The 26,455-nt window shown below is 37.0% G+C and overlaps 2 protein-coding genes across 3 annotated transcripts in view; both read left to right on the top strand.

The window, feature by feature from the left end:
• LOC307058353 (uncharacterized protein C7orf78) overlaps window positions 1-25,744 on the top strand; it is a gene marked incomplete at both ends in the record, with an annotated part of 31,878 nt that extends 6,134 nt beyond the window's left edge. Inside the window, 9 exon segments of the mRNA XM_079711820.1 lie at window positions 548-649; window positions 653-803; window positions 806-987; window positions 2,834-2,864; window positions 2,867-2,917; window positions 4,160-4,299; window positions 4,865-4,938; window positions 7,978-8,175; window positions 25,558-25,744. Of these exon segments, the coding sequence (XP_079567946.1) occupies window positions 548-649; window positions 653-803; window positions 806-987; window positions 2,834-2,864; window positions 2,867-2,917; window positions 4,160-4,299; window positions 4,865-4,938; window positions 7,978-8,175; window positions 25,558-25,744 (1,116 nt within the window).
• A 162-nt stretch (window positions 25,745-25,906) lies between these two features.
• Window positions 25,907-26,455, top strand: part of SCIN (scinderin) — a gene marked incomplete at both ends in the record, with an annotated part of 86,889 nt that continues 86,340 nt past the window's right edge. For both annotated transcript variants that reach the window (XM_079711035.1, XM_079711034.1), the window contains one exon: window positions 25,907-26,105. In XM_079711035.1, the coding sequence (XP_079567161.1) occupies window positions 25,907-26,105 (199 nt within the window). The remainder of the gene's footprint in view (window positions 26,106-26,455) is intronic.

Below are 26,455 nucleotides of genomic sequence, written 5' to 3'. Positions count from 1 at the left end.
TACAATGCACTTATTATGGTTTAGGTGGCCATAGAAATCCTAGAAATAGCTTATGACAAATTTTACATACTTTCTGTGCCTTGGTGAAATGTTTCCTTCCTTTACCCCCTGGCATATTTCTACTTATTCTTCAAAATCAGTTTAAATGATAACTTTTCTTTTGATGTCACTTCTATTTTCCTGATAGGATTAGCTGAGCACTCTCCTTGCTTCTCATAACACTATTGTAGTATCTGTCACGTTACACAGGTTTGGTTTTTGTTTTCATGCCTTTCTCCCAATAGCCTCTCAGTTACTTAAGGACATGGATTTCAAGTTAATAATGTTGAATCCCTAGCCTCTAATGTGGTGACTACTGTGACAAAGATGCTGAATAAATACTCGCAGCAGCCGTGATACTTTCATCCCCTCTACACACACTCCTTGTCATTTCTGAGCTTTTTTTCCTGCTTCATAAATCTTTCAGAGATTTCCCTGGCCCAGAGAGAAAATATTCAATACACAGGTCTACAGTAGCATACTTCACCAATTTCCATATCTGTTGCAGATTCCAACATGTGAACACGCCCTTGAGTCCCGGAAAGGCAGGAGAGGCAGGAATATTGGAAAGGGGCTGCAGCAGCGTCCCACACAAGATCTCAACTCCAAATAGAAAAAAAATGTCCTGCAAGCACCACAATCGGAAATAAAAGTCAAAATATGGGAAATAAAGCCTCCTGATTTTAGTTATAAACTGTATACATCTTTGAGACTTCCAGAAAAGCCATCAAGGACCATTAAGGAAGAAGAAAGGAGAAAAAAAGCATTTTTCCAGGAACAATGCTTCACTTTCCCAGCATAAGGAATCATCCCAACAGGACCATGTCTCCTAAATTTATAACTACATTTCCTCATCTGGAGTCACATAAAGTGAAGTTAATATTTGTGGAAAGTGGAAAATATCCAAATGGTGTATACCTCAATCCAAAACCACATAACTTTCCACAGGTACAAAAAGAACATCTGATTCTAAATAACTTAAAAGAGGTAAGGGGGAAATACATTATTTTTATTCATTTCTTAATTATAACTATTACATGAGCAAAAAAAGTATATGTGAATATAATGTGTATAAAGTTGCATCTTTATTTCTCATGGAACAATACAACTCAAATTCAGCAATAAATGAATGAGAAAGGAGAGGTAAGACTCTGGTTAATGTTTCTGATGGGGTTTTATCTGCCAGTTGGAATGACCAACTAGGGATGGCTTTTCTAAGGCTCAAGAAGAGTTTGGACTGAGGTGTAATTGGAGAACAGACCTCAGTTTCCAGGAGTTTACAGTCTAGTAGTAATGAAATAAAATCATGGAACAAATGGATGAGTGAATGAAAATTGACAAAGAGGGGATATTGTATTATTTAAATAAGTCTAATGATTAATAATTTAAATAATATATGAGCAAGAATTTCTAATTTAAAGTGGTGGTGGGGAATATATATTTAAGGAGATGCAAATGAAGTCAAAATATAATTCCACTAGTATATGAATATATCCTATACTTAGGTGTATAATTTAACTTATAAATATGATTCTTGTTAGGTAAAGAGTGAAGCAATAGGAATGATAATACCAAAAAAAATTCTAGAAAAAGGAAAAAATTTATTCCATTGGGAAAATATAGGGAAGCAGTTAAGAGCATGGCCTCTGGGATCAGTGTATCCCAGTTCTCTTATTTTCTAATAATTTTGTACAAGTTATTAAGCCTCTTTCCTTATTTATACTTTAGGATAACAATACTATATGTTTTATATGGTTATTTTAAGTAATGAAGGAGACAGTTACAAATTTCTTACAATAGGGTTTGGAATATTGAGATATTCAATAAAAGTGAACTCTTAGGAGCTATTAGGATAAAAGTTGGGAAATTCAAGATGCCTTGATCCATGACCTTCTCTACTTGTCCAGGGCATCTAAACACTTTTATATGTAGTAAATGAAATATGTTACCATTTGGAAATGAGGGAATGTCAATTAAATATTAAATGCCATTGGTTTATTTAAATATTTCACTAGTTAAAGTTAGAATTACATGACTTGGGTAAGCAAAAGTTCAAGGAATGGGGGACTTTGAAAAAATTTTTCTTGGAGTATAGTTGATTTACAATGTTGTATTAGTTCCAGGTGTACAACAAAGTGAATCAGTTATACATATACGTATATCCACTCTTTTTTAGATTCTTTTCTCATATAGGTCATTAGAGAGTATTCAGTAGGGTTCCCTATGCTACACAGTAGGTTCTTATTAGTTGTCTATTTTATATATAGTAGTGTGTATATGTCAATGCCAAGCTGGGACTTTTCAGTTCATATTAGTTCTTTTTAACCATGTTAAAAAAATCTTTGTTTTATAGTTTACTAAAAACAGTCAATATTTATTCTATTCCAGCCTCAGCAAATTATTTTAGCTTTGTTCAATATTTTTCCTATTGCCTGAAATAAATTCAGCTCTAGAAATTAAGCATGTAACGCTATTTGCATTTAAGATTACTTTACCAAATTCTGAATAGATTCCTTTAATTTCATCCTGTTTAAAATATCATTTCTGAATTATTCACAGAAGGATAATCGAAGTCCTCGCTCCACCATAAATTAATTGGTTATACACTGTCTTGAATCTTAGATTATTCTATCAATTGTTTATAGGCAAGTTTTAAATGCTATAGCAAAATCCTCAAAATTGCATTTTACTGGTGAAATATTTAATATTTGGAAAAACCAAATTCCAAATTGAATGTTAGCAATATGAAACAATATTTATTAGTAGTAACACAATCTTCTCTTTACATATCTAGTACCAACATAATTTACCAAATTTTGTGACAACTTAGAAAAGGGACCAAAAGGATTAAAGTTTAAGTCACAACACTTAAGTACAGGTAAGTTATTATAATAAGGTTATGAATATGGCAGAAAAATAAATTTTCTGCATTATATCTTGATAGTAATACATAAAAAGGCAAATAATTTAAAAAGTATTTTTTTACTTATCACCTTTAATGATACAGTAAATTTTTTAAATGCCCAGGTAATTAATGGCAACAATCCATATGCTTTCTTATCCACAACTTTTAATATATTATTAAAGATTGAGTTTGTAACTCAACGTGTTCTATGTAGAGAACCAATGAGTTAAAATATACATTTCAGAAGCAAGCTGCATAGCTTTGAATCTTGGCTTCATTGTCCTAAATTACCTAAACTGTCTATATCTTGGTTTCCTCATCTGTAAATGGGAATGATAATAGTTGAATCTTCATCATAGAATTACTGTGACCATTAAATCTGTTATACATATGTAAAGCACTTAGTTAATGTATGTAAAGCATGTGTTGTCTAACACATGGTAAATATACATACCATTATTATTATTATGGTGCCATTTGTATAGTGTTTATGCAGACTTAATTTGTATAATCCAGCATTTTTTATTTGGATGGGGTGAATAATACATACTGTATTTACATATTATAATTACATATCAATTATAAACAAAACAATAAGGTGTTAACCGTGGCTGATTTTTTTTTTTTAACAGTGGCTGATTTTGGATAGTGGGATAATGGTTGAAATTTGTTTTCTTCTTTTTAAAATGAGTAGCAAATAATTTTATCATTGGAAAATTAAGATAATGTATTTGCAAACAATGTATACATTTTGGCATGGATTAAATTTAAAAGGTCTTCTCTAGGTGTGTAATTAAATTGGTACACCTCAAGTTTCCTGATATATGAGTCACTATGGAGAAAATACCAAGAATATTGTGTAGACCAATAAGACCAAGCCTTTGATGTTAAGAAATGTCTAAGTCAAATATAAGATAGAATACAAAATATGCCATTCGAGTCACAAAGCACTAATGTGAAAAAGTTTTAAAAAGAGGTTTCCAAGGAAATAAACTAAGGTAAGATTTGAATTGAAGTTGGAAGAAGGACAAAATTAATTCCAGCAGAAAGGGTGGAAAGGATAAGCAAATTTTTATTTAGATTTGCATTTATAAATTGCCCAGCAATTTACTACTCCTGGGTCCTTATCTCCAAAAATGAGACCATATTCTGAGAGACATCATGAACAAAGACTAATGTAATTGCTAAGTTTCTCATTTGTCTTCCTGTCTCTAGTAAGCGGATGCCCTTTGCTGAAGGAAGGTCAGCAGAACACTACAGAAAGATTTATCACCTACAAGCCTCATGAATGCACCTGGGATTCAACGCTCATTTTACCAAAAGCCCTGTGGCCTATTAAATCTGTGTCACACACGGTGAGTTTGCCTCTTTCTCTATGGCTGTTGCGGTTTGTCTCCTGCACTGTCGTTAATGATTGCTTTAATGAAGGAGTTTTTCATTTATTGGAGTGAAAGATACTTCTATCTTTAAAAGTAAAGCATGCAGATTTCTGATTTTTCTTAAAATGCAAATAGTGGATTATCTAGAATTTTGGATTTTTTTTTCTTATTACAAAGATAGTTGGCATGGTGGATTGAGGTCTGAAGATTGTGAGGAATCTTACCCAGGTTTACTCCCACTTTATTTGGAGCAGCCCATTTTGAGTGAATTGCACTCAAGTAAGAAGGACTGACAAGAAGACTCTGTCATACACTCAGAAAAAGATGCTAAAACACATACTTCATGTCTCAAATTCTCCCCTGGACAAATAAGTCTGCTTTGAACAGCCCTGTATGTCCTAGCAGAACAAGATGTGCATTTGGCATGCAAAGCAAGCTTTTAGAGCAAAGATTATTAAATAGCAATTTTAAAAAGATAAACGAAAATTAAAGTCGATACACGTTTGCTTTTGCTAACTTCCTTTGTACCATCTTCCTTAAGAGACACAGAAGGTGGCCAGATGCATACAGTGCATTTATGGAAGAAAAGTTTACTGAGACATGCAAGAACAGTGGGCAAAAATTTTAAGATTTGTTGTTGAACACTTAGGTTAACTCTTGAGAATTACTACTCAAATGACTATTTTTACTACTGTGTACTTTATCCTATGGAAGCTGTACTATCCTAGGAATTATAAATGAAGTATTTGCATGGTGCTTAAACCATTTTAAGTGGAGTCTGAAAGAATCCAGTCCCTTGATCAGATAATTATTATTTTTCTTAGATTTCAGCTGAATTCTGGAAAACTACCGGTGACCATGTCACCATTCCACATTCTTTTGCCTCCTTTCAAGACAACAGGAAACATCCTATTTCCACACACTGTTAACACTTGTATTCCTTGCCTCAGTAACGCTATGTCCTGTCATCTGAGAAGCCTGGGCATACCAACTCACTAACTCCTGACATGCCTTTGGCCATTTCCTGGGAGTCATCCTCCCAACAGCCTTCTTCTGGCCTTCCCTACTCACCCATCTTGTTTGAATACCCTTGTCCATCCAGGCACGAACACCACCCAGAGCATACCTCTAGCAGAACTTTTTTTTTTCTTTTTTCTAAATTAAGTTATAGTTGATGTACACTATTATATGTTTCGGGTGTACAACATAGTGACACAATTTTTAAAGGTTATAGTTCATTTATAGTTATTATAAAATAGTGGCTATATTCCCTGTGTTGTACAATATAACCTTGTACAATAGCTTATTTATTTTGTACATAGTCGTTTGTACCTCTTAAGCCCCTACCCCTATGATGTCCCTCCCCCGTCCCTCACCCACTGGTAACTGGTAGTTTGTTCTCTTTATCTGTGAGTCTGTTTCTTTTTTGTTATATTCACTAGTTTGTTTTATTTTTTAGATTCCACATATAAGTCACATCATACAGTAATTGTCTTCCTCTGACATATTTCTTTTTTTTTTTTAAATTTATTTCCTTTTGGCTGCATTGGGTCTTCATTGCTGCACGCAGGCTTTCTCTAGTCGTGGTGAGTGCAGGCTACTCTTCGTTGTGGTGCATGGGCTTCTCATTGAGGTGGCTTCTATGTTGCGGAGCATGGGCTCTAGCTGCACAGGCTTCATTAGTTGTCGGTCACAGGCTCTAGAGCGCAGGCTCAGTAGTTGTGGCGCACAGGCTTAATTGCCCTGCAGGATGTGGGATCTTTGTTCCCTGACCAGGGATGGAACCCATGTCCCCTGCACTGGCAGGTGATTCTTAACCACTGTGCCACCAAGGAAGCCCCTATCTGACATATTTCACTTAGCATAATATCCACCAAGGCCATCCATGTTGTTGTACATGGGAAAATTTTCTTCTTTTTTATGGCTGAGTAGTATTTCATTACACTCACCATTCAGTATATTCGTACTTACCATTGCACTGGGGCCTACAGGGAATATTGTAGGCATTTGGTTTATTTTTAAATTAATGTTCATTTCATATTGGAGCATAGTTGACTTACAATGGTGTGTTGGTTTTAGGTGTGCAGCAACTTGATTCTGGTATACATAGATGTATGTCTACTCTTTTTCGCATTCCTTGCCCCTATAGGTTATTACAGGCTGTTGAGTAGACTTCTCTGTGCTATACAGTACGTCCTTTTGGATGCTGTGTGTTATATATATTAGTGTGTATATGTGAACCCGGAGCTGCTGATTAACCCTGCTCCCCGATGTTTCCCCTTTGGCAACCCTAAATTGGTTTTCTAATTCTGTGAGTCTGTTTCTGGTTGGTAAATGAGTTTTTGTATCAGTTTTAAGATTCCACCTATAAGTGATACCCTATGATATTTGTCTTTCTCTCTCTGATTTACTTGCCTTAGTATGATCATCCCTAGGTCCATCTATGTTGCTGCACGTCGTGTCATTTCTTCTTTTTCGATGGCTGAGTAATATGCCCTTGTGTATAGGTACCACAGCATCTTTATCCATTTTCCTGTCGATGGACCTTATGTTTGATTCCAAGTCATGAATGACATTGTCAGTAGTGCTGCAATGAACGTTGGGGTGCATGTGTCTTTTCCAAGTACAGTTTTCTCCGATATACTCCCAGGAGTGGAATTTCCGGATTATAGGCTACCTCTGTTTTTAGGTTTTTCAGGAACCCCCATCCTGTGCTCCCAGCGGCTGTACTAATTTACATTCCCACCAAGAGTGTAGGAGGGTTGCTGTTTTTCCATACCCTCGCCAGCATATACCTTTTGTAGACTTTTTGATGACGGCCATTCTGACTGTTGCGAGGTGATATCTCCTTGTAATTTCGATTTGTACTTCTCTAATAGTGTGTGATGTTGAGAAATTTTCATGTGCTTTTTTTTTTTTTTAAATGGTGTGAGCAAAATTGACCTCTTGAAAGTGCTTCTCTGAAAGCCTGTGCTGTTTTGAAATCGTAGTCGGTTGCCTACCGCAGGCCATTTCTGAGGGAGGTGTCTTCTACAACCCCACAGGCCTTGTGAATATTATAATGCCAGTAAGCACTGGTTTTAAAGTTGTTGTTATGAGAAACGGCCACAAGGCGGGGGGATTTCTTCCTGCCCCGCTCTGGTTACTGGGGCCCCAGAGCCTTAGTGCTGGTCCTGTTCCTGCGTTGGAAATGAGAGTGGAATGTGCTGAAATGAACACTTTTTCCCTATTTCCCTTCACTCTCTCCCCACCCCAAATCCAGGCCCCTGCAAACCTGCTATGCTGGGGATGCTGTTGTCAGTAGGTTGGGTGAATCTGTGGAAGGAGATTGGAGGTGGGAACCCCAGCACCAGGAGACTTGGAGACCAGGCGACTTTTCTTTTTTTTTTTTTTGCCGTACGCGGGCCTCTCACTGTCGTGGCCCGTCCCGTTGCGGAGCACAGGCTCCGGACGCACAGGCTCAGCGGCCATGGCTCACGGGTCCAGCCGCTCCGCGGCATGTGGGATCTTCCCGGACCGGGGCACGAACCCGTGTCCCCTGCGTCGGCAGGTGGACTCTCAACCACTGCACCACCAGGGAAGCCCTAGGCGACTTCTGAAAGCTCTTCCAGACCAAAGGGTCCACCATCCTTGGGTGCACTTGGCTTGGATTAGCTGTGGAGGGCCGGCCTGGGTCTGGAGATTGTGCTTTCGTGCAGAGGCAATAGACAATACAGGTCCAGTGAGGGCTCATTTCCTGGCACGTGCTTCCCAACTCCCTCAGCCCCAGGACAGTCCAGCCTTGGGAGCCGAGGCTGCCCGGGTTCCAGGGATGTTAGATCAGCCGGGTCACCGGGGCCTGAGGAGAATATTGTAGGCATTTCGTTTTATTTTTTAAAATAATGTTCATTTCATTTTGGAGCATAGTTGACTTACAATGGTGTGTTGGTGTCAGTGTGCAGCAACTTGATTCTGGTATACATAGATGTATGTCTACTCTTTTTCGCATTCCTTGCCCCTATAGGTTATTACAGGCTGTTGAGTAGACTTCTCTGTGCTATACAGTGCGTCCTTTTGGATGCTGTGTGTTATATATATTAGTGTGTATATGTGAATCTGGAACTGCTGATTAACCCTGCTCCCTGATGTTTCCCCTTTGGCAACCCTAAATTGGTTTTCTAATTCTGTGGGTCTGTTTCTGGTTGGTAAATGAGTTCATTTGTATCAGTTTTAAGATTCCACCTATAAGTAATACCCTATGATATTTGTCTTTCTCTCTCTGACTTACTTCTCTTAGTATGGTCATCTGTAGGTCCATCTATGTTGCTGCACATTGTATTATTTCCTTCTTTTCTGATGGCTAATATGCCCTTGTGAATAGGTACCATATCATCTTTATCCATTTTTCTTTTGATGGGCTTTTGTTTGAATCCCATTCTTGGCTATTGTCAGTAGTGCTGCAACGAACATTGGGGTGCATGTGAGTTTTCCAAGTATAGTTTTCTCCGGATATACTCCTAGCAGTGGCATTGCATAACATAACAATGTTGTGTTAGTTTCAGGTGTACAACAAAGTGAATCAGTTATACATATACATATATCCACTCTTTTTTAGATTTGTTTCCCATATAGGTCATTACAGAGTATTGAGTAGAGTTCCTTTTGCTATACAGTATGTCCTTATTAGTTATCTATTTTATATATAGTAGTGTGTATATCTCAATCCTAATCTCCCAATCTATTCCTCTCTGGCCCCCCAAAAGCTCTTTTCTTAATGATGTTTAAAGGACATCTTCTTGAGAAAATGTGGCCAAGGAAAATTAATGTGGACTCATAACAATAGCTTGGCGTTTTTCCCCTTTTCCTATTTTTTGGTTCAATTTGTAGAAACTAGGGATTAGCACTGTTCTCTGAATATGTGGTAGGAATTACCTATAAACTTTTCCTTGTCTAGGGCTTTCTAAGAGAAAACTTACCATTAGTAATATGATATATTTAGTGGCTATTAGTCTATTTAAGTTGTTTTTTCATCTTTTACTAATTTTGTCACTACGTTTTTACATTGTCCATTTAATGTGGTTTTCTGATGTACTGTTAAAATATTATTCACAGCATAATTTGATACGTTTCAATATGTCTTTTATATCTTTAGTTATTTCCCTTCATTCTGTATGCTGTTTGCATTCACACTCTTTTACTGATGATCAATTTTTTCAAATGTATGTCTGACTTACTGATCTTTAAAAAAACAGCTTTCAGTTTTGTAAATCATATTTCTGTCTTCCATTTCATTTAATGACATTATCTTTATTATTTCCTTGTTTAATTTTTTGCTGTTGTCTGTTTATTCTGTTAATCCTTTTCTATCTTCTTTATTTGAAGGCTTAGATACTTAATATTCTTTTTTACTCTCTAAATAATGTTTTCAAAACTGTGTGTTTACCTCTATTCACTGCTGTATTAGCTTTGAATTGTCTCCTAGAATGAGAAGTACACATTCTATAACAGTTCATTATGTTTTCTTAGCTCCACTTGCTGCATTGGTCTGGTATCCTTTATTTTTTTCAAATACTTGTCCCCTCACAGGGAAAATTTGCTCAGTAACCTTAATTTGATACAGAGCTTATTCATTTCATCCCAGATTCCTGTTGAAGCAAAATACTATGGTCCCTTTTTTAAATATATATTTATTTATTTATTTGGCTGCGTCCAGTCTTAGTTGTGGCAGGTAGGATCTTCACTGCGGCGCGTGGGCTTCTCTAGTTGCCATGCTCGGGCTTCTCTCTAGTTGTGGTGCGCAGGCTCCAGAGTGTGCGGGCTCAGTATTTGCGACCTTCTTAGACAATTTGGCTATTATATTTACTTAGTTTTCTCAAAGAGTGAGGAATAAAATATTAAGGTTAAGAATTGAGAAAAGCTTTAAAAATTAACATCATGTAAAAGGGATACCTTCTCCCCAAGGACAGCAGCAGATTATAAATTGAGCTGCCACAAATCTTCCCAGATTTTAATGTTAAATCTCATAATTTTCAACTGCTATTTTAAATAATGAATGTAAATTTCAAAAAGAAAAATCATGTTCAATATGATATTAATTTTGCTCAAAATATCACATTTATATACATAAAAGATTAGAAAGTATATATGAAAATATTTAAAGTGATTATGCAGAGTAGAATTTTTTAATATTTTATACATTTTCTAAATTTTCTTCAGTTTATGCACTACTACTTTAGCAAATAGAAAAGAAACAATAAGAGCTAATAAGTAATGCTAATAAAAATTAAAACCAAGCTAAAATCATCCCTCTCAAAAACAGACAAATTTGTACCACAAATTGTCCCTTTAAAATTTTTGTCCCTTTAAAATTTTTTCCATAGTTTAAGAATCAAGTTATATGTTTCCTATCTGGTTCTGGCCTAGAACAGTGAATATTTTCATGTCTGGTAGATATTTATAGGTGGAATATTAAACTTTATTATTTTCAGAAAGGTTGAGCCAAATCAAAAGTTGGCTCTCTCAGTAAGACCTTTGAAAAAAAATTATGTTGAAAGAAAAAGGGTTCAAAAATAATTTCTATCTACCTGAAATAGTGCTATAAAGGACTATGATTTCAGAGAAGGGGAAGCTAAACATGAGAATACTACCAGCTAAATTGCTTAATACAGACCCATGTGGCAGGAAATGTCATGGGAAGAGATGCTCTGGTCATATGAAGCAATTTCAGATCAAGCCTTAACATTCAAATCACATTATCCTTAGTGCTGCAGTAAATGACTTCTTTTTCTCATACTGGGCTTTAATCATCTGACTAGCAAGATGGGACTGTGGGCTGAATAATCTTTAAAGTCCCATCCATCTCTCGGTTTCTATCTCTGATTTCACATTTATTTAATTATGAGGAAATTCGCTACCAACATATTTAAGCTATTTATTTACCACCAAAATAATGCAAAACTATTTTATATGCAGATAAAATATCTAAAGAGCAAAAACAAAGCCATAAGATTATTAGAAGACAGTAGGAGCGAATATTTTAAGGTCAGTGTGGAAAGGCCCACTTAAAAAGGAGAAATGTCTAGATACAACCACCAACAGGCTTGGAGAAAACATTTGTAACACATATATGAGACAAGGAGTTAATATTCCTGATATACACAATGATGAAAGAAATAGAAGAAAAGAAACCATACATATAAAAATATATGAATAATATAAACCTAAAAGTCATAGGATACGTATAGACAGCCAATAAATATAAGGAAATATGCTATCTTCACTATTAGCAGGGAAATGCAAATGAAAACCAAATGCAATACAATATCATATGCATTGGATTTGCAATAACTAAATTAATAGCATTAAATGCTGGTTAGGGTCTGTGGAAATGGATAGTATTCTACAGTTTTTGGAAGTATAAAATAGGCATAATATACGTGGAGAATACTTTAGAGTATCAATCAATTTTTTTAAAATAGATATATAATTTGATCCATCACTTTTACTTCTTGGAATCTATTCTTCAGAAAGAGTGCTATTTATATGCAAAGTTATGTATAGAACACTGCAGCTTTAAGTATTATTTGTAAAGCAAAAAGCCTGGAAGGAAAAACTAAAGGTACACCAATGTAAGAATAGTACATCAATATAATGTGCTACAACACAGCAGTTTTTTAATGAAATAAATCTACATGTACTCACCTGAAAAAGTAGTCCATGGTAAGTGAATATTGCAAGACAAAACCAAAAGACATACTATTTTGGCTCATACTGTATATTTATATATATGTATGTGCATGTGTGCATGTATGTAGTTACGTATTTCTGTCTATATGGGCTTTAGTCTGGGTATTTATAATGATGGTGATGATAATAGCTAATATTTACTAGGCCCTTACCTTGTGCTAGGCACTATCCTAAGCATTTCACATGGATTGATTTAACTAATCCTCAGAACTACCCTATGAACTAGAGATTAGTATTCTCCTTTTTTAAAGAGACCACAAACAGTTAGCCCAAATCACACAGTAAGTGACAGAGCTAGAATTGATTTCAACAGTTGTTCTCCAGAACCTGCATCTCTTAAACCTTTAATTAAAATTCTCTGAAAGGGTCTGGCCTGAAACAGGACAGTAGACCAAATGGCCTGGCCTGGTTAATGTCATCAAGCTCCTAGAATCCCAAGGGTCCTAGCCTCTCTTCTCTGAGTCATCCGTGAGCAGTTTGAGAGCTCTTGTGCATTTTTTAAAGGCGTGAGCACCTTTTCTTCTCCAGCAATAGGTAGCTGAATTCTGTCTGATCTCTCAATTAATATCTCTATGGAATAAAATGGAGGATTAGTGAGTTTAAAATATTAAGGTCCTATTAGGTAAGAAATAGATTTGGGGGGAAATACTGTCACTTGTATGATGAGAAGCTTTTTATTGGTGCCACAATAATATTGATTTAATTCTGAGGTTGGTGAGAATATTGATAATTAAGAGTTGAAAGCGGTGAGAAGAAATGTTCAATATTTGCATACAGTTGTACAACAATGGTGAGCTAGTGATGGACCTAGTCACACGCTTACTGTCAGTGGTCAAACAATTGCATTAACAATTGGTAAAGACCCAGGTATAAACTACTGCTTATATTTCTCTTTGTGAAAGTTTTGAAAAATGAAGTGACTATCAAAAAAAAAATAAATAAACTGACGCCATCATCAGGATTATGTGGAGATTATCCAGCACTTACTTTAGAAAAACAGAGCAGTGATTTCCAAATCTAATTCAAACCAGATGCAGTTTAAAACAAGTAAAGTAGTCTTCCAATGAGAAAAATTTTGTCTCTTTCAGGGAATTTTAGGACAACTTTTAGAATCATTCAACCGTGCTGCATTTTTATCTCATTCTGTACAACAAATATGTTTCTAAAACATCTTTTCAAAACAATTATTTTGCCAGTTATACATATTCATTGCTATATATAGTTTATTTTTATTTTTTTCTTCCAGTTTTATTGAGATATAATTGACATACAGCACTGTATAAGTTTAAGGTGTACAGCATAATGATTTGACTTACATACATCATGAAATGATTACACAATAAGTTCAGTAAACATCTATCATCTCATATAGATACAAAATAAATAAATAGAAAAAAAATGTTTCCTTGTGATGAGAACTCAGGATTTACTCTCTTAACTTTCATATGTAACATACAGCAGGGTTAATTATATTTATCATGCTGTATATTACATCCTGAGTACTTATTTATCTTATAACTGGAAGTTTGTACCTTTTGACTACCTGCATCCAGTTCCCCCTCCTCCCACCCCCGCTGGTAACCACCTGTTTATTCTCTGTGCCTATGAGTCTGTTTCTGTTTGGTTATGTTTGTTCATTTGTTTTGTTTTTTAGGTTCCATGTATAAGTGAAACCATATAGTATTTGTCTTTTTCTGTCTGACTTATTTCACTTAGTTAGCATAATACCCTCTACATTGCTATATATTTTCAATTAAATGTAAATGCTATCCTAGTGCAAATAATAACTGAATGTTTATTGAGCATATGCTATAAATGTTCTAGTTACTTGTTATGTATATTTTATGCACAATCTAATTTAACCTTTACAACAATGTGCCTGTTTTCATATATCTGTGTGTGTGTGTGTGTTCCGTATATATTCATCACCACCACTTTATAGTTGGGGAGGTTGAGGAGGTTACTAATTTGCCAAAGGCCATATGGCTTATAAATGGAGCATCTGGAAATCAAACCCAGGTAGTTGGTTTTTTTTTTTTTAAATGCAAAGTACAGATTCCTAACTACTATACTCAGTGCCCATAAGAGCTACAGGCATGCAAAGGGCAGGAAACAGGTTTCAAGCAGTTTTTCCTCTCTAATTTTATCACTGGAAAACCAGCTCTAAAAACCACACTAAACTATATCTCCTAAACTACCAAGTATTTGATATATTCATTTGTCTACAAAATTTGATGCACAAAACGGTTTTTCATTCTTTTCTTTAACTTGAAGAAAGCCTTTTCTATGTTTTCTAGGACAGAAGAAAAAACAAGTATAACTGCCGTATTTTTTAATGACTGTAGGGGAACATTCAATTATTTCACTGGTTGAAACAGATAAAATATTCAAATTTGAAACTATTTTTCTTTTATTGAGGTAGAACTTTAAACTTTTATTTTTCTATTTCTATTTCATCATGAAACTTTAAAACTTTCTTAGCAGATGGGCAGAGCACTTTCTGCAGAAATGATTCACTTTTCGTCTCATAATCCCATGTGGGAAAGTTGAAGGCTGTGTAAATTGAAAATCTGTCCTGGTCATCCAAATGACAAAAGAAAGTTAACCTCCTGGTGACCTTTTGAAAGATGTCACCCTTCTCTAAAAAATTAGTTTAATTTACTTGATATGACAAGGGAAAGAAGTCAACTAGTTATATTGTTATATCAGAAAGACTGCTTGGCAGAAACCTCCAGAGTTCTCATCAGCCTCTCAACATTCTCCTTTGGATTTTAGTACTCATAATTTAAAATGTTTAAAGTATGAACTTTAAAATAAATGTCACTAATTTTCAACAGGTGTTTTAATGTAGAAAATTCTCCCTGAAACAAAATACTCATCAGTCTAAACCGTGTCAATAACATTAACCAATTTCACTCACCAATCTTTTTGGGCAACTGTTCTCTGTACTGTCTTTTGGAAATTGCAAACAAACAAAAAAATGAAACTTCCTTTGCAGAGTTATTTGATTATAATAAATACTCATTACTTGACAGTTTAATTTTGAAATTGCTCAATGAAAGGGAAAGCAACGTTTGTAGACAGGAGCTGCCCCAGATAAACTCGGAGAGGAAGAAACCTTGCTCATGCTTACTGCACACGTGGAAAAGCAGCCCACACCTGCCAGTTGTTTTGGAAATGGGAGACGTGTGTCAGGCCATGCTTCATCCTGAATGTGGCTGGCCTTTTGGACTGGCATCATAAGCTTTCCCAAATGTGTCCAGCCATGCAGCTCTAGGAACTTTATTCACTTCATAAATATTTCCGAATGCAATTATAGCAGAATGATTTTTAAAATCACGCAGAGCCAGAACTTATCATTTTTTTAAGGAAAATTTTTTATGATGAAGAATTTAAATCTTATACAAAAGTTGGCTTAAGAGAGTAGTGGACCCCTATACTCCCGTCACTCAACAACAACAATTGTTACCACTTTACCAATTTCATTTCATCTATCCCTCCCCAACTTTCTTCCTGGTGTACTTAAAGGTAAATCCCAGACTCTGTGTTGTTTTACTCATAAGTATTTTACTGTATCTCTAAATGAGAATGAGATGCTTTTATCTTTTAACCTCTTATTGTTAAGGAATATATACATTGCATTTTTGCCATTATTTAAATAATTAGATATTGCAATACTTAATAAAGACCATAAATGCAAGAGGATAGTAATTAAGACCATTGGAAAGAATGTAGTTGAAAGGGAGGGAATTTTTTTCCCCATTTTTCTGCCTTCTCTTTAAGTAATCACCATGCTCTTTCCTTCTTGCAGTTTCCTTGATTCATTAAGTAAATATGTTTTCTGGGTCATTATAAGCTTTGAAACTAGAAAAAAAGAAAGGCCAACATAAATTCAACATAAAGCATATTATCCTTAATTATTTGAATGTTTTTGTAATGATAGGTTATTATAAGGGTACAGGATTTCATGTCATAGAAACAAGTATTTTTCTACACATTCTTAAACCAGACAGTCATAAAATAGTAAATTAGTAACCCAGGTTTTAAAATTCATGTGAAACACTTCCTGGGTTAAAGATGTTTCTTTCTGTCACACAAACTAAAAGAACATACAGGAAAAAATGGAATTATAATCATTACATTCAACTTCAATAATCCTCTCTGTGCTATTCTTTAGGCCTCAGAAATTCTTTAAATCACTACATAATTTTTATTATAATAGGTCTAAATTTTATATATATATGCCGACGTTTTAAAAAACTGTCACATAGATGGATGAATGGAGGGATGGGTGGATGGATAGATAGATAGACAGGTAGATTTTTAAAGTTTTGTTGCTCTTTTTAATTTTGTTTGCTTTGGGATTTTGGATCTCAGGTGCACAGAACTGAATTGATTATACTCCTTGGTTCCTGACAAGTTTTTATTGTCAACCAGTGCACCTTCTCCCTTTAATGTTTTATTTCATGATTTTTCTCATTCTTTCCTGCATCATCAGTCCCCTTCCTACCCCCACCAGGCTCCCACTCACATGCAGTTAATGTATGCTTTTCCAGTCCACATTCCACAGGGTTCATGGTCATTTGCAATGTGTGCATTCATGGAATTCATTTTTATTAATGTAGATATGCTTTTAATGGCACAAATGGCATCACATTCTGTTTCTTACTATTCTATTCAACTTTGTAGTTTTGAAATCTGCTTACACTGCTATCTTTTCCATGCTGATCATTGCCTCTGGCACTAGTATTCCTCTCTTGCATATTCATATACCACACGTTACTTATTCCTAGAAAATATTTGCCTGTTTTTGAACTTCTAGGTTACCTTCAACTTCTTTCTAGCACAATAAGCTTTGGTGGGCATCATTGTACATGCCTCTTCGTGCATCTGGGAAGAATGTCACTGGAGTACACATCCAAGAGTGGAATTTGGGGGCACAAAGGATATGCCTACAGTTTTCACTAAATACTGCCAGATTGCTGTCAAGATGTTAGAGCTGCCCCTCTCAATATTATATGAGATTTCTTATTTCCCCACATCCTTGCCAGCCTTTCATGTTATCTTTCTAATTTTTAACAACCTGCTGGCTATGAAATGGTGTAACAGAGCAGTAAAGTTGTAGTGGTTGTAGAGGTGAGGGGTGTCGCCTCAAATGCTAGCTCTCCCACTTAATACTTGTGGAACTTTCTGTTCCTGGTTTCCTAATTTGTAAAATGAGACAATAATGATGCCTAGTTGCTGTAAGGATCAGAACAGAACCGTTACACTTTAAAAGCACGTAGAATAATGGCTGACCTTTGTAAGCACTCAAATATTGGCTGTTTATGTAGTTACTTCAATTAATAGCAAGGCCCAAATCAATGAACGCTCTTTGTATATTTAGTGGCCACATGACTCCATATCTTTATGGTACTTTTTCATAAAGTTCCTTGACTTCATTCTTTCTGCATTCTTTTTTTTGTATATATTCTTGATATCCTTAGTTATTTATAGAAATTGAAAAGATTTTTCACTCAGTCTACCCCTATCATTTAATTTTGTCTTTGTTGTCCAATTTTAAAGCCATATCTTTAGTTCCATGTAGCTATCTGTTTTTCCCTTTATACTTCATGCTATTTTTGGTATTGTTTAAGAAATCTTTTTCTACTCTGAAATCATAGACACATCCAATTTTATATATTTTAAACTTTTTGAATTTGTATCTTATTTTATATCACGTTATTCTAATCATTTGGTAATCTTGAACTTTCTTGTTCTATCAGTTTGTCAGTAGGATTCTTAGACTTTTAATTTTCAGATTATCATCTGCAGATAATGAGTTTTGTTTCTTTCTAGCAATTCCTAATATCTTCTATTTCTTTTTCTGGTCTTGCATTGTCCACACCTTCCTGTACCCTCTTGAAAATTACTGAGATACTGGGGTTCCTGTTGTCTTTTCTTATTAGTTTTTTCCAATCTTTTTTTTGTGTGCGTGTGTGGTACACGGGCCTCTCACTGTTGTGGCCTCTCCCGTTGCAGAGCACAGGCTCTGGACGCGCAGGCTCAGTGGCCATGGATCATGGGCCCAGCCGCTCCGTGGCATGTAGGATCTTCCCGGACTGGGGCACGAACCCATGTCCCCTGCATTGGCAGGCGGATTCTCAACCATGGCGCCACCAGGGAAGTCCCAAAAGCTGTTATTATTTTTAATGAGGTTCTATATATCCTTACCTGAAAGGACATTCATAATCTATTAATAATTTTTTAAAGCAAACTACATATGAATATATACTCCATTTTGGTTGAAATATGTGAGGATGTGTATATATGTGTTTGTGTGTGAATAATAATATGCATTTATTGAGAGCTTACTATCTGCCAAGAATTTTTTCAAGTTCATCTATATTAATTCATTTAATCCACACAAAAATCCTAACATGTGGTACTCCTTTTTAGAGGTGAGAAAACTGAGGTGCAGAGTACCTGCCACAGGTTACACACCTAGAATTGGCAGAGCAGGGAACTGAACCCAGGACAGTTGGCTCCAAAGCCTGTGCTTTTAACCACTAACATGGATAGATATGGGTGGATGGATGGATGAACAGAGATGGACAGATAGAATGTCAGAAGGATGATGCATGGATATGTCTGTAACAATGCAAAAACTTGAAAAGGATATGCATCAAATTGTTAAAATGTGTCCTCTAAGAGGTGGACTTCAGTGGGCCAAAGATGGGCATTCACTTCGTAAATAATATAATGTTTGTTAAAATAGAGAGAGTAAGAATGATGTGATTGGGCTTCCCTGGTGGCGCAGTGGTTGAGAGTCCGCCTGCCGACGCAGGGGACACAGGTTCGTGCCCCAGTCCGGGAAGATCCCACATGCCGCGGAGCGGCTGGGCCCATGAGCCATGGCCGCTGAGCCTGTGCGTCCGGAGCCTGTGCTCCGCAACGGGAGAGGCCACAACAGTGAGAGGCCCGCATAGCGCAAAAAAAAAAAAAAAAAAGAATGATGTGATTATGGGTTAGTGTGATTCCTTTATAATTTTTCAAATAACAATAAAAGTTAAAATTATGCTTTCAAAGATTCTAAAATGACACAGGATTTGTTCATGCCTAACAAATCAGGGTTTCTCAAAGGTGAGGATGGGACTTTTGAAAATTCTACATTGTTTTCAGCTCCACCCACCCAGTGAAAAGATCTATTTATAGATGATAAAACAAACTACATATCAAAGTGTAGAGTTTCATATCATGACCTTAATTTTGTTTAAAATATTATCAGAACCTATCTGTAGGTTGTGTGATTAGGGATACATTTAATCTCATTTGTAATTGGTACTGCAAAATTGTCTTCAGAAAAAGCACAATAAATATTAAAATAAAAATCGTAGAAAAAAATAAAAGAACTCTCACCCATCTTTTTAAAAGTCTCCCAAGTATCCCAGTGCCCCACGATTTGTTTGATGAGGCAAATCGCCTTCAATTTTTCCTCTGTGGGCCTCGGCTGGAATCATAAGTACCAAGTATCCAGGGGGTAGTTATTGAATGACTTATTTTTATTTATTTATTTATTTTTTGCGGTATGCGAGCCTCTCACTGTCGTGGCCTCTCCCATTGCGGAGCACAGGCTCCGGATGCGCAGGCTCAGTGGCCATGACTCACGGGCCCAGCCGCTCCGTGGCATGTGGGATCTTCCCGGACGGGGGCATGAACCCGTGTCCCCTGCATCGGCAGGCAGACTCTCAACCACTGCGCCACCAGGGAAGCCCTGAATGGCTTAGTTTTTATCTTGGTCATTTCAGGAGAGGGACTAGGTACACATGGAGGACGTGAGGCTCCCTTTGCCAGGCTCGGAATATAATGTTCTTTGAAATATATAAAATAAAAATAAGATGTCTAGCAAAAATCCTTCCAATCAATTTGAATAGTTCACAGAATCCTGTGATTTTAGGGAAGCCTCAAAATATTGAAATAAGGGGAAAGCTAAGAGTAAAAGGAATACCAGTTAGATTGCTTAATTTAAACCCACATAAAGCGATACTGAGTCAAGAAGAGAATTAGCTAAAGGACGTGATTTCTGGTCAGTGAGAAGGGTATAGTCAAGCCTTAACTCTTTTTGACAAACTGCCATTTGGTTTAGGTGAGTTAATTAAGCTTATTTTTGTACCTGTATAAGAAAATGATGATCTGATCATGTCTGATTTCCATTATTCTCTGTGATCTGACATTTAAACGTTCTAAGTAATTGTTGACATATTCCTTGAAAATCTGAGGTTATTTCTCACAAGATGGTAAAGTCAGGGCTACAAACAAGCAAAATTAAATAAAATGTTCATTTTGATTATTAGTTAATAGATACATTTAGAAAAACTAGGCAAAAAAACCCCTGCTATAGTCTCAAATATCTTTAGCCTCAATTTTATCATAGTTTTAAAACCATGATTATCTTCAGATCTCTATTTGCATAAACATAAGCTTAAAGCAAAACTATCATTTTAGATCATGAATCTCTATGAGAACTTGTATCCTCAACCCTTCTCTTGGTTATATGCATTCTCTAATATGTAAACGCCTAAAGTAATGATGATGTCTTTTCTCAGTAATCTCACAGGGGTTAGCTATTTCCTATGTAATAATAATAATGGGTGATTTTATATATAATAAAAGTATTATGAAGAAAGTGCTGAATCAACCTGCTGTGGTAAATAGGTTTACAAGAAATAAATTATCACAACAGCAGACGTTCAAGACCAATAAAACCTTCACCGTAGTATTGAGCCATGACCATGCCTTTATAGTTATAGTACTATATGCAATTTTAAACTAACTAATTGGTGAAAGAAAAAGTCCTGGATCCTGGCTGATCTAAAATTAAAAAGGTGAATTTTTTAAAAGTTCTTGTTTGTCTGGTATGGAGAGGAGGGATGGAAGTACACTTCCTTAGAGTGCATTTTCACTTTTAATAATCACCCGCCTTTCATAAATACTGGGGTTAAGGGTCCTTGCTGATTAGTAACCGTGTTTATTGACTGTGTTCACAGGGCTTCTACATACATTACCTTTTTAATCCTCACAACACTCAAGTCTTCTGACTGCAGGTTCCATGCTTAAACCCTCAAATCATTTGGTAAATCAAACATGTTAATACAATTTAGCAGGATGACCAGTAAAAGTAATTTTTAATTACATTCTTTCATTATTTATAATCAAAGGAAAGCAAATAAATAAAATACTTGAAGTATTTCCCTCTCTTGGGAAAAAAGGTGTACATCCTGTCTTTCACATACGTTTAATTTCAACAATTCTGTGGTCATGATGCAATAATGGAAATAAAATGAGATGCCTCTTAACTCTAAGATTTTATGATTTAGATAATGAAGACCACTGAAGCCAACTTTTTTTTTTCTTTACTAACTCATTCCAATGAATTGCACAATGAATTAATTACAGTATTAACACTGTTATTTATTTCAAGGATTAAACTAACATTTCCCCTTGGGCATTAACATTCTAGAAAAATACCTACATTGAATTCAACCATGAGGCTCCACACCTCAAACCTCCAGATTCCTGTTAAAAACAAAAGCAAAAGAAAAAAAACCTTGTTCACCTTGGCTGTTTCTACCTGGGCTGAGAGAGGCTTGGTAAATTATTTTTTTTTAAAAAGTAATTTAATCCAAAATCATCTATTCAACCACACCTTTTCAGCATGTGTTACCATAAGGTCAGAGAATAAAATAATGAGATATAAGTCTCTGAGTGAGCCTACAGTGTTGTGAGAGAAAACACACTTCAGAGTGTGGTAATTGCTATAATGTAAGAGCATATCAAGAGAATTGGAAGCAGAGAGGATGCTGAAATTTAATGGATCCAAGAGAATAATGATGATAAAGATGAGTATCTTTAGTTAAACCTTAAAGAAATGGTAAAACTTCAATAGACAGATAATGGGAGAACAGCAATAACATGAAGAGGAGAAAATAATCTACTTTTAAGAACCTAGGTTAGGGCTTCCCTGGTGGCGCAGTGGTTGGGAGTCCGCCTGCCGATGCAGGGGACATGGGTTCGTGCCCTGGTCCGGGAAGATCCCACATGCTGCAGAGTGTCTGGGCCCGTGAGCCATGGCCGCTGAGCCTGTGCGTCTGGAGCCTGTGCTCCTCAACAGGAGAGGCCACAGCAGTGAGAGGCCCTCATACCACAAAAAAAAAAAAAAAAAAAGAACCTAGGTTATGAGAGACAGAAAGAAAAAATAAAGGCATGGAAAGGAAATGGCATCTGGTTTTAGAGACCTTTTTTGTATAGGAAATTGGCAGTCCCTATCTGAATTAGACTTAGAAACATTATTCTTACAAGATTGGATTGGGAGAAGTGATTTAACCATTCATCAATCTCAGTTGAGTTTATATCAGGACTATTCCAGGTTTATATTTATTTATCCATTTAATGCTCATGACAATTTTACAAGGATTTGTGTCAGTAGTCCCATTTCACAGATAAGAAAAATGAGACACAGTAATGCAAAAAAAAATGATAAACCAAAATATCAAAACTTTAAGTAAAAGAAGATCAGTATTTTTCCTTTGTCTCAGCTTCCAATATGGCCCCATCTGGCACTGTTAACAATTCTGTCTTTATTTTAAACTTTGCTATCTTTATCATGATTTTTTTGCATTAATTTTGATTTTTAAAATACTGCCTTAAAATAGTATTGATCTTGATTATTGAACTTTTTAGTGCACTTGTAAATTTTCCATCCCAGGCAGGTGCCTCACTTGCCTCACCCTTTGCTGGCCTAAGTAAGAGGGAATTTCACTTATACATCAAAGTTCCATTTTATTTCTTTAATATAAAGAAATTATTTCCTTTTATTTTTATTTAATCATTAAAAGGAATTCCTTCACCAGAAGGAATGGAATTATGACTAAAACTGAAACTGAACTTAAGTGATAACTCTGATTTTTAAATTATCTTAAGTCCAGATCACCAGTTTTCATATTTTTTCCCTAGAAGAAAGAAGAGAACAAATGAGTATCACTTTATAGATAAGAAAACCAAGACATGTAATGGCTCAGTCACAAAGTTAAAGCTAAGCTTCCTGGTGCTGAATGGGACACACCGTATTAGAAGCTTCTCTAGGGACAAGTTTGAAGAAAATGAAAATATAAAGTATACTTATATGAACAAATCTAGGCCAAATAATTTGGATCGAAAGAGTAAGGTTTTGTAAAGAATATGTGCTTCTGAATTAGACACAGTGAGCTTGAATTCTCCTTCGGCCACTCACTAGCTGGGTGATCTTTGACAAGTTCCAAAGCCTCAGTTTCCTCATTTATAAAATAAGCCTTCTCAAACCTACCTATCACTGTTTGTGTTAGAAAGAAAAAAAGAGAACGTAGCTAATAGTATTTATCAGTTAGGATCTCAACCTATGACAGATGGTACATACAAAACAGAAAAATTCAGGAGATTTTTTTTAGAGGTTTTATATATATATATAAGTAGAAGGACAGAGAAACCTAAAGGGATAATGCATCTGAGGGGACAGTTGCCTGAATCCAAACTAGAGAAAAGTCAGATAGAGTTATTTGTCCTTAAAAATAGTGACCTTTGGGCTTCCCTGGTGGCGCAGTGGTTGAGAGTCCGCCTGCCGATGCAGGGGACACGGGTTCGTGCCCCAGTCCGGGAAGATCCCACATGCCGCGGAGCGCCTGGGCCCGTGAGCCATGGCCGCTGAGCCTGCGCGTCCGGAGCCTGTGCTCCGCAACGGGAGAGGCCACAACAGTGAGAGGCCCGCGTACCGCAAAAATAAATAAATAAATAAATAAATAAATAAAAGTAGTGACCTTTGGTGGAGGAAGCCAAGGAAATAAATACTCTGACCTTACTCTCCTCTCTCCCTCTGATTTCCAACCAAACCCTAAGCTACAGTGCATTGAAGCCCAGTTGCTTTAGCCCATGCAGGCTGGTCTTAAGGGAAGACTGCCAGGAACAGAAGGATGAAGAAGGGGTTTAGAGGAGCAAAAGGAAGCTCACCACTGCATAATAAGAGCTCCTAATTACTGAGCATTTTCTATGTAACAGACAAAAACAGTTGTGCATTTAATCCAAATAACAATCTTTTAAGGTGAAAAGTATTATTTTCTCATTTTATAGATGAGGAACCTGAGGCCTGCTGTAGTTAGGTGACTACAGAACCAAGAATGGACAGGGGAGGTGAATGAAAGCTCTCTGCCATGCCCCATCATTGCAGAAGAACAATAAATGGTAGTGACTGGTTTCATAATTATCATCACTGTCATCAAAACCATTGAATCCCAACCCCTCTAGCAATTGTATTTCCAGGAATTTATCTCATAGTTATAATTCATGAGTATAATAAAGTATGTTCAGAAGTGTTGTTTGCAACATTGTGTTAGCAAAATATAGGCAAGATTTAAATGCCTATGAACTTGAACAGATTAAATAAGTTATAGTACATTTAAAAGATGGAATATCTTGATACCTTGTGGTCAGTAAAAAGCAGCTCTATGAGTACTGGTTATTGATATTTTGATATATTGGTTCAGAACAGTGTGTATGTTAGCATTTCTGTTAGAAAATAAAAATTACTCTGTTATCTGTATTCTTGTAGAAGAAAGAATATCAAATATGTCTGGAAAAATACTTAAGAAACTGGTAACTCAGTTGCCTTTGGGGAAAGCAACTGGATGGCAGGTGAAATAGAGATACATTTTTATTGCACACCTGTACTTTGGAATTTTTTTACCATGGTCATGTAATACCTATTTTAAAACATAAATTAATTAATGAAAAAATCAAATGGTATGTTATTAGTTACCTTCGGGGACTTCTGTAATTTGGAAAACAGTGACAGAAAATGTACGTGCATAAAAACCAGCTTTCTTACTCTACATCATGAGCGATTTGCTTTCTCAATAACAATAAAATCCTTTGCCATATCAGCTTCAGTTAAATGAATGCAAAATAAGGAGTAAACTTCCATCTGTATTTTACAGTGCTTTGCCCATGCTGCAAAAGCAAAAGCTGTAGGGAAAACAATGAGAAAATTAGCACCTTGAAGCTAGGTAACAGTTAACTCAGAAGGCAGGCTAAGCATAATATCACACTCACAAACAGCCCAGCCTGAGAACACCCCAGGAGGACTGCTGCTGTTGTTGTTGTTGTTTTTTAAAAAACAAAACAAAACAAACTCTCTTGCCCAAAGGAGGCAGGTGGCAAAGAGCTTAACCACAGCTCCCTAAACCCCTGGGGACTTACAGAGCTCTGTCCCCCGGGTAAGACCGCTATCCTTCCAGGTTTTCACTCTTTCCAAGAAACCTGACATGCTGTTTCTCATGGCATTTTCAAATTGGGAAGATCAGGACGAAAAAACTTTGCCCATCGGGAATGGCGAGACTGGCTGATAAAATGATGGAGTCGATGATTAACTGTTACCTGGACAGCCAGTTTTTTTTTTTAAAAAAAGATGCGCCAACCTGAGTTTTAATTGTTGATCTCCTCTAGCTGTTGCCTGGGAAAATGTCCTTCCTTGGAGGAGGCATTTCCAGGAGTTTCAGCAAGTTTCCTTAGGATCTTATGGTTTCTGAGACTCGATTTCCTTCGGGCTGCGGGGAAGGACGTAGGAGGTTGTTACCAGGCGCTACGCTCCGGAGGAGAACGGATCGCCTACTCCAGAGAAACTCCGGCCTGAGCCCTTAGCCCCTCCCGTTTGAGGGTCCCGGGGCCCCGCCCCCGCAGGGCAAACCCTATAAAACCGCTGCGACCAGGGTTCTTCCTGAAGGTCTGGATTCAGTCCGACTCCAGCGTCAGCGAGGTACCCCGCCAACTTCCCGGAGCATCGCGTGCCCCAGCCATGGCCCAGGGGCTGTACCACAAGGAGTTCGCCCGGGCAGGCAAGCAGGCGGGGCTGCAGGTCTGGAGGATTGAGAAACTAGAGCTGGTGGCCGTGCCCGAGAGCGCTTACGGTGACTTCTACGTTGGGGATGCGTACCTGGTGCTACACACGACCCAGGCCAGCCGGGGCTTCACGTACCGCCTGCACTTCTGGCTCGGTGAGAGACGGCGGGCGGCTGGGCCCGGGCGCGCCCAGGTCGGGGAAGGGCGAGGCCGCTGGGGGTTGAGGTTTGCGGGCTGGTGAGCAGGGCAGCGCTAGCCGGACGGTGCTGGAGACCCTTCGCGCCGGTTGAGCCCCCGTGGGCCTCCCCCCGCCCCCCTCCCACTTTGGGCCTGGGCACCTTTTCCCCGCCGGCGTCCGCTCCTGCAAACGCGGCTGCGAACGCGGGGCGCCGCGAAGTCGGGAGCAGTCTTACCTCACTAGCTTTGACCTTTGTCGTGTCCATCTCCCAGGTTTTGGCGCCTCCTCCTCTCGCTTCTCCCCCTTTCACCTTCCAGTCTCCAAACC

Source organism: Hyperoodon ampullatus (genome assembly GCF_949752795.1).
Source record: "Hyperoodon ampullatus genome assembly, chromosome: 9".
NCBI lineage: Eukaryota > Metazoa > Chordata > Mammalia > Artiodactyla > Ziphiidae > Hyperoodon > Hyperoodon ampullatus.
Note: the sequence above shows the minus strand (reverse complement) of the source record. Positions and strands in the feature narration are given on the sequence as shown.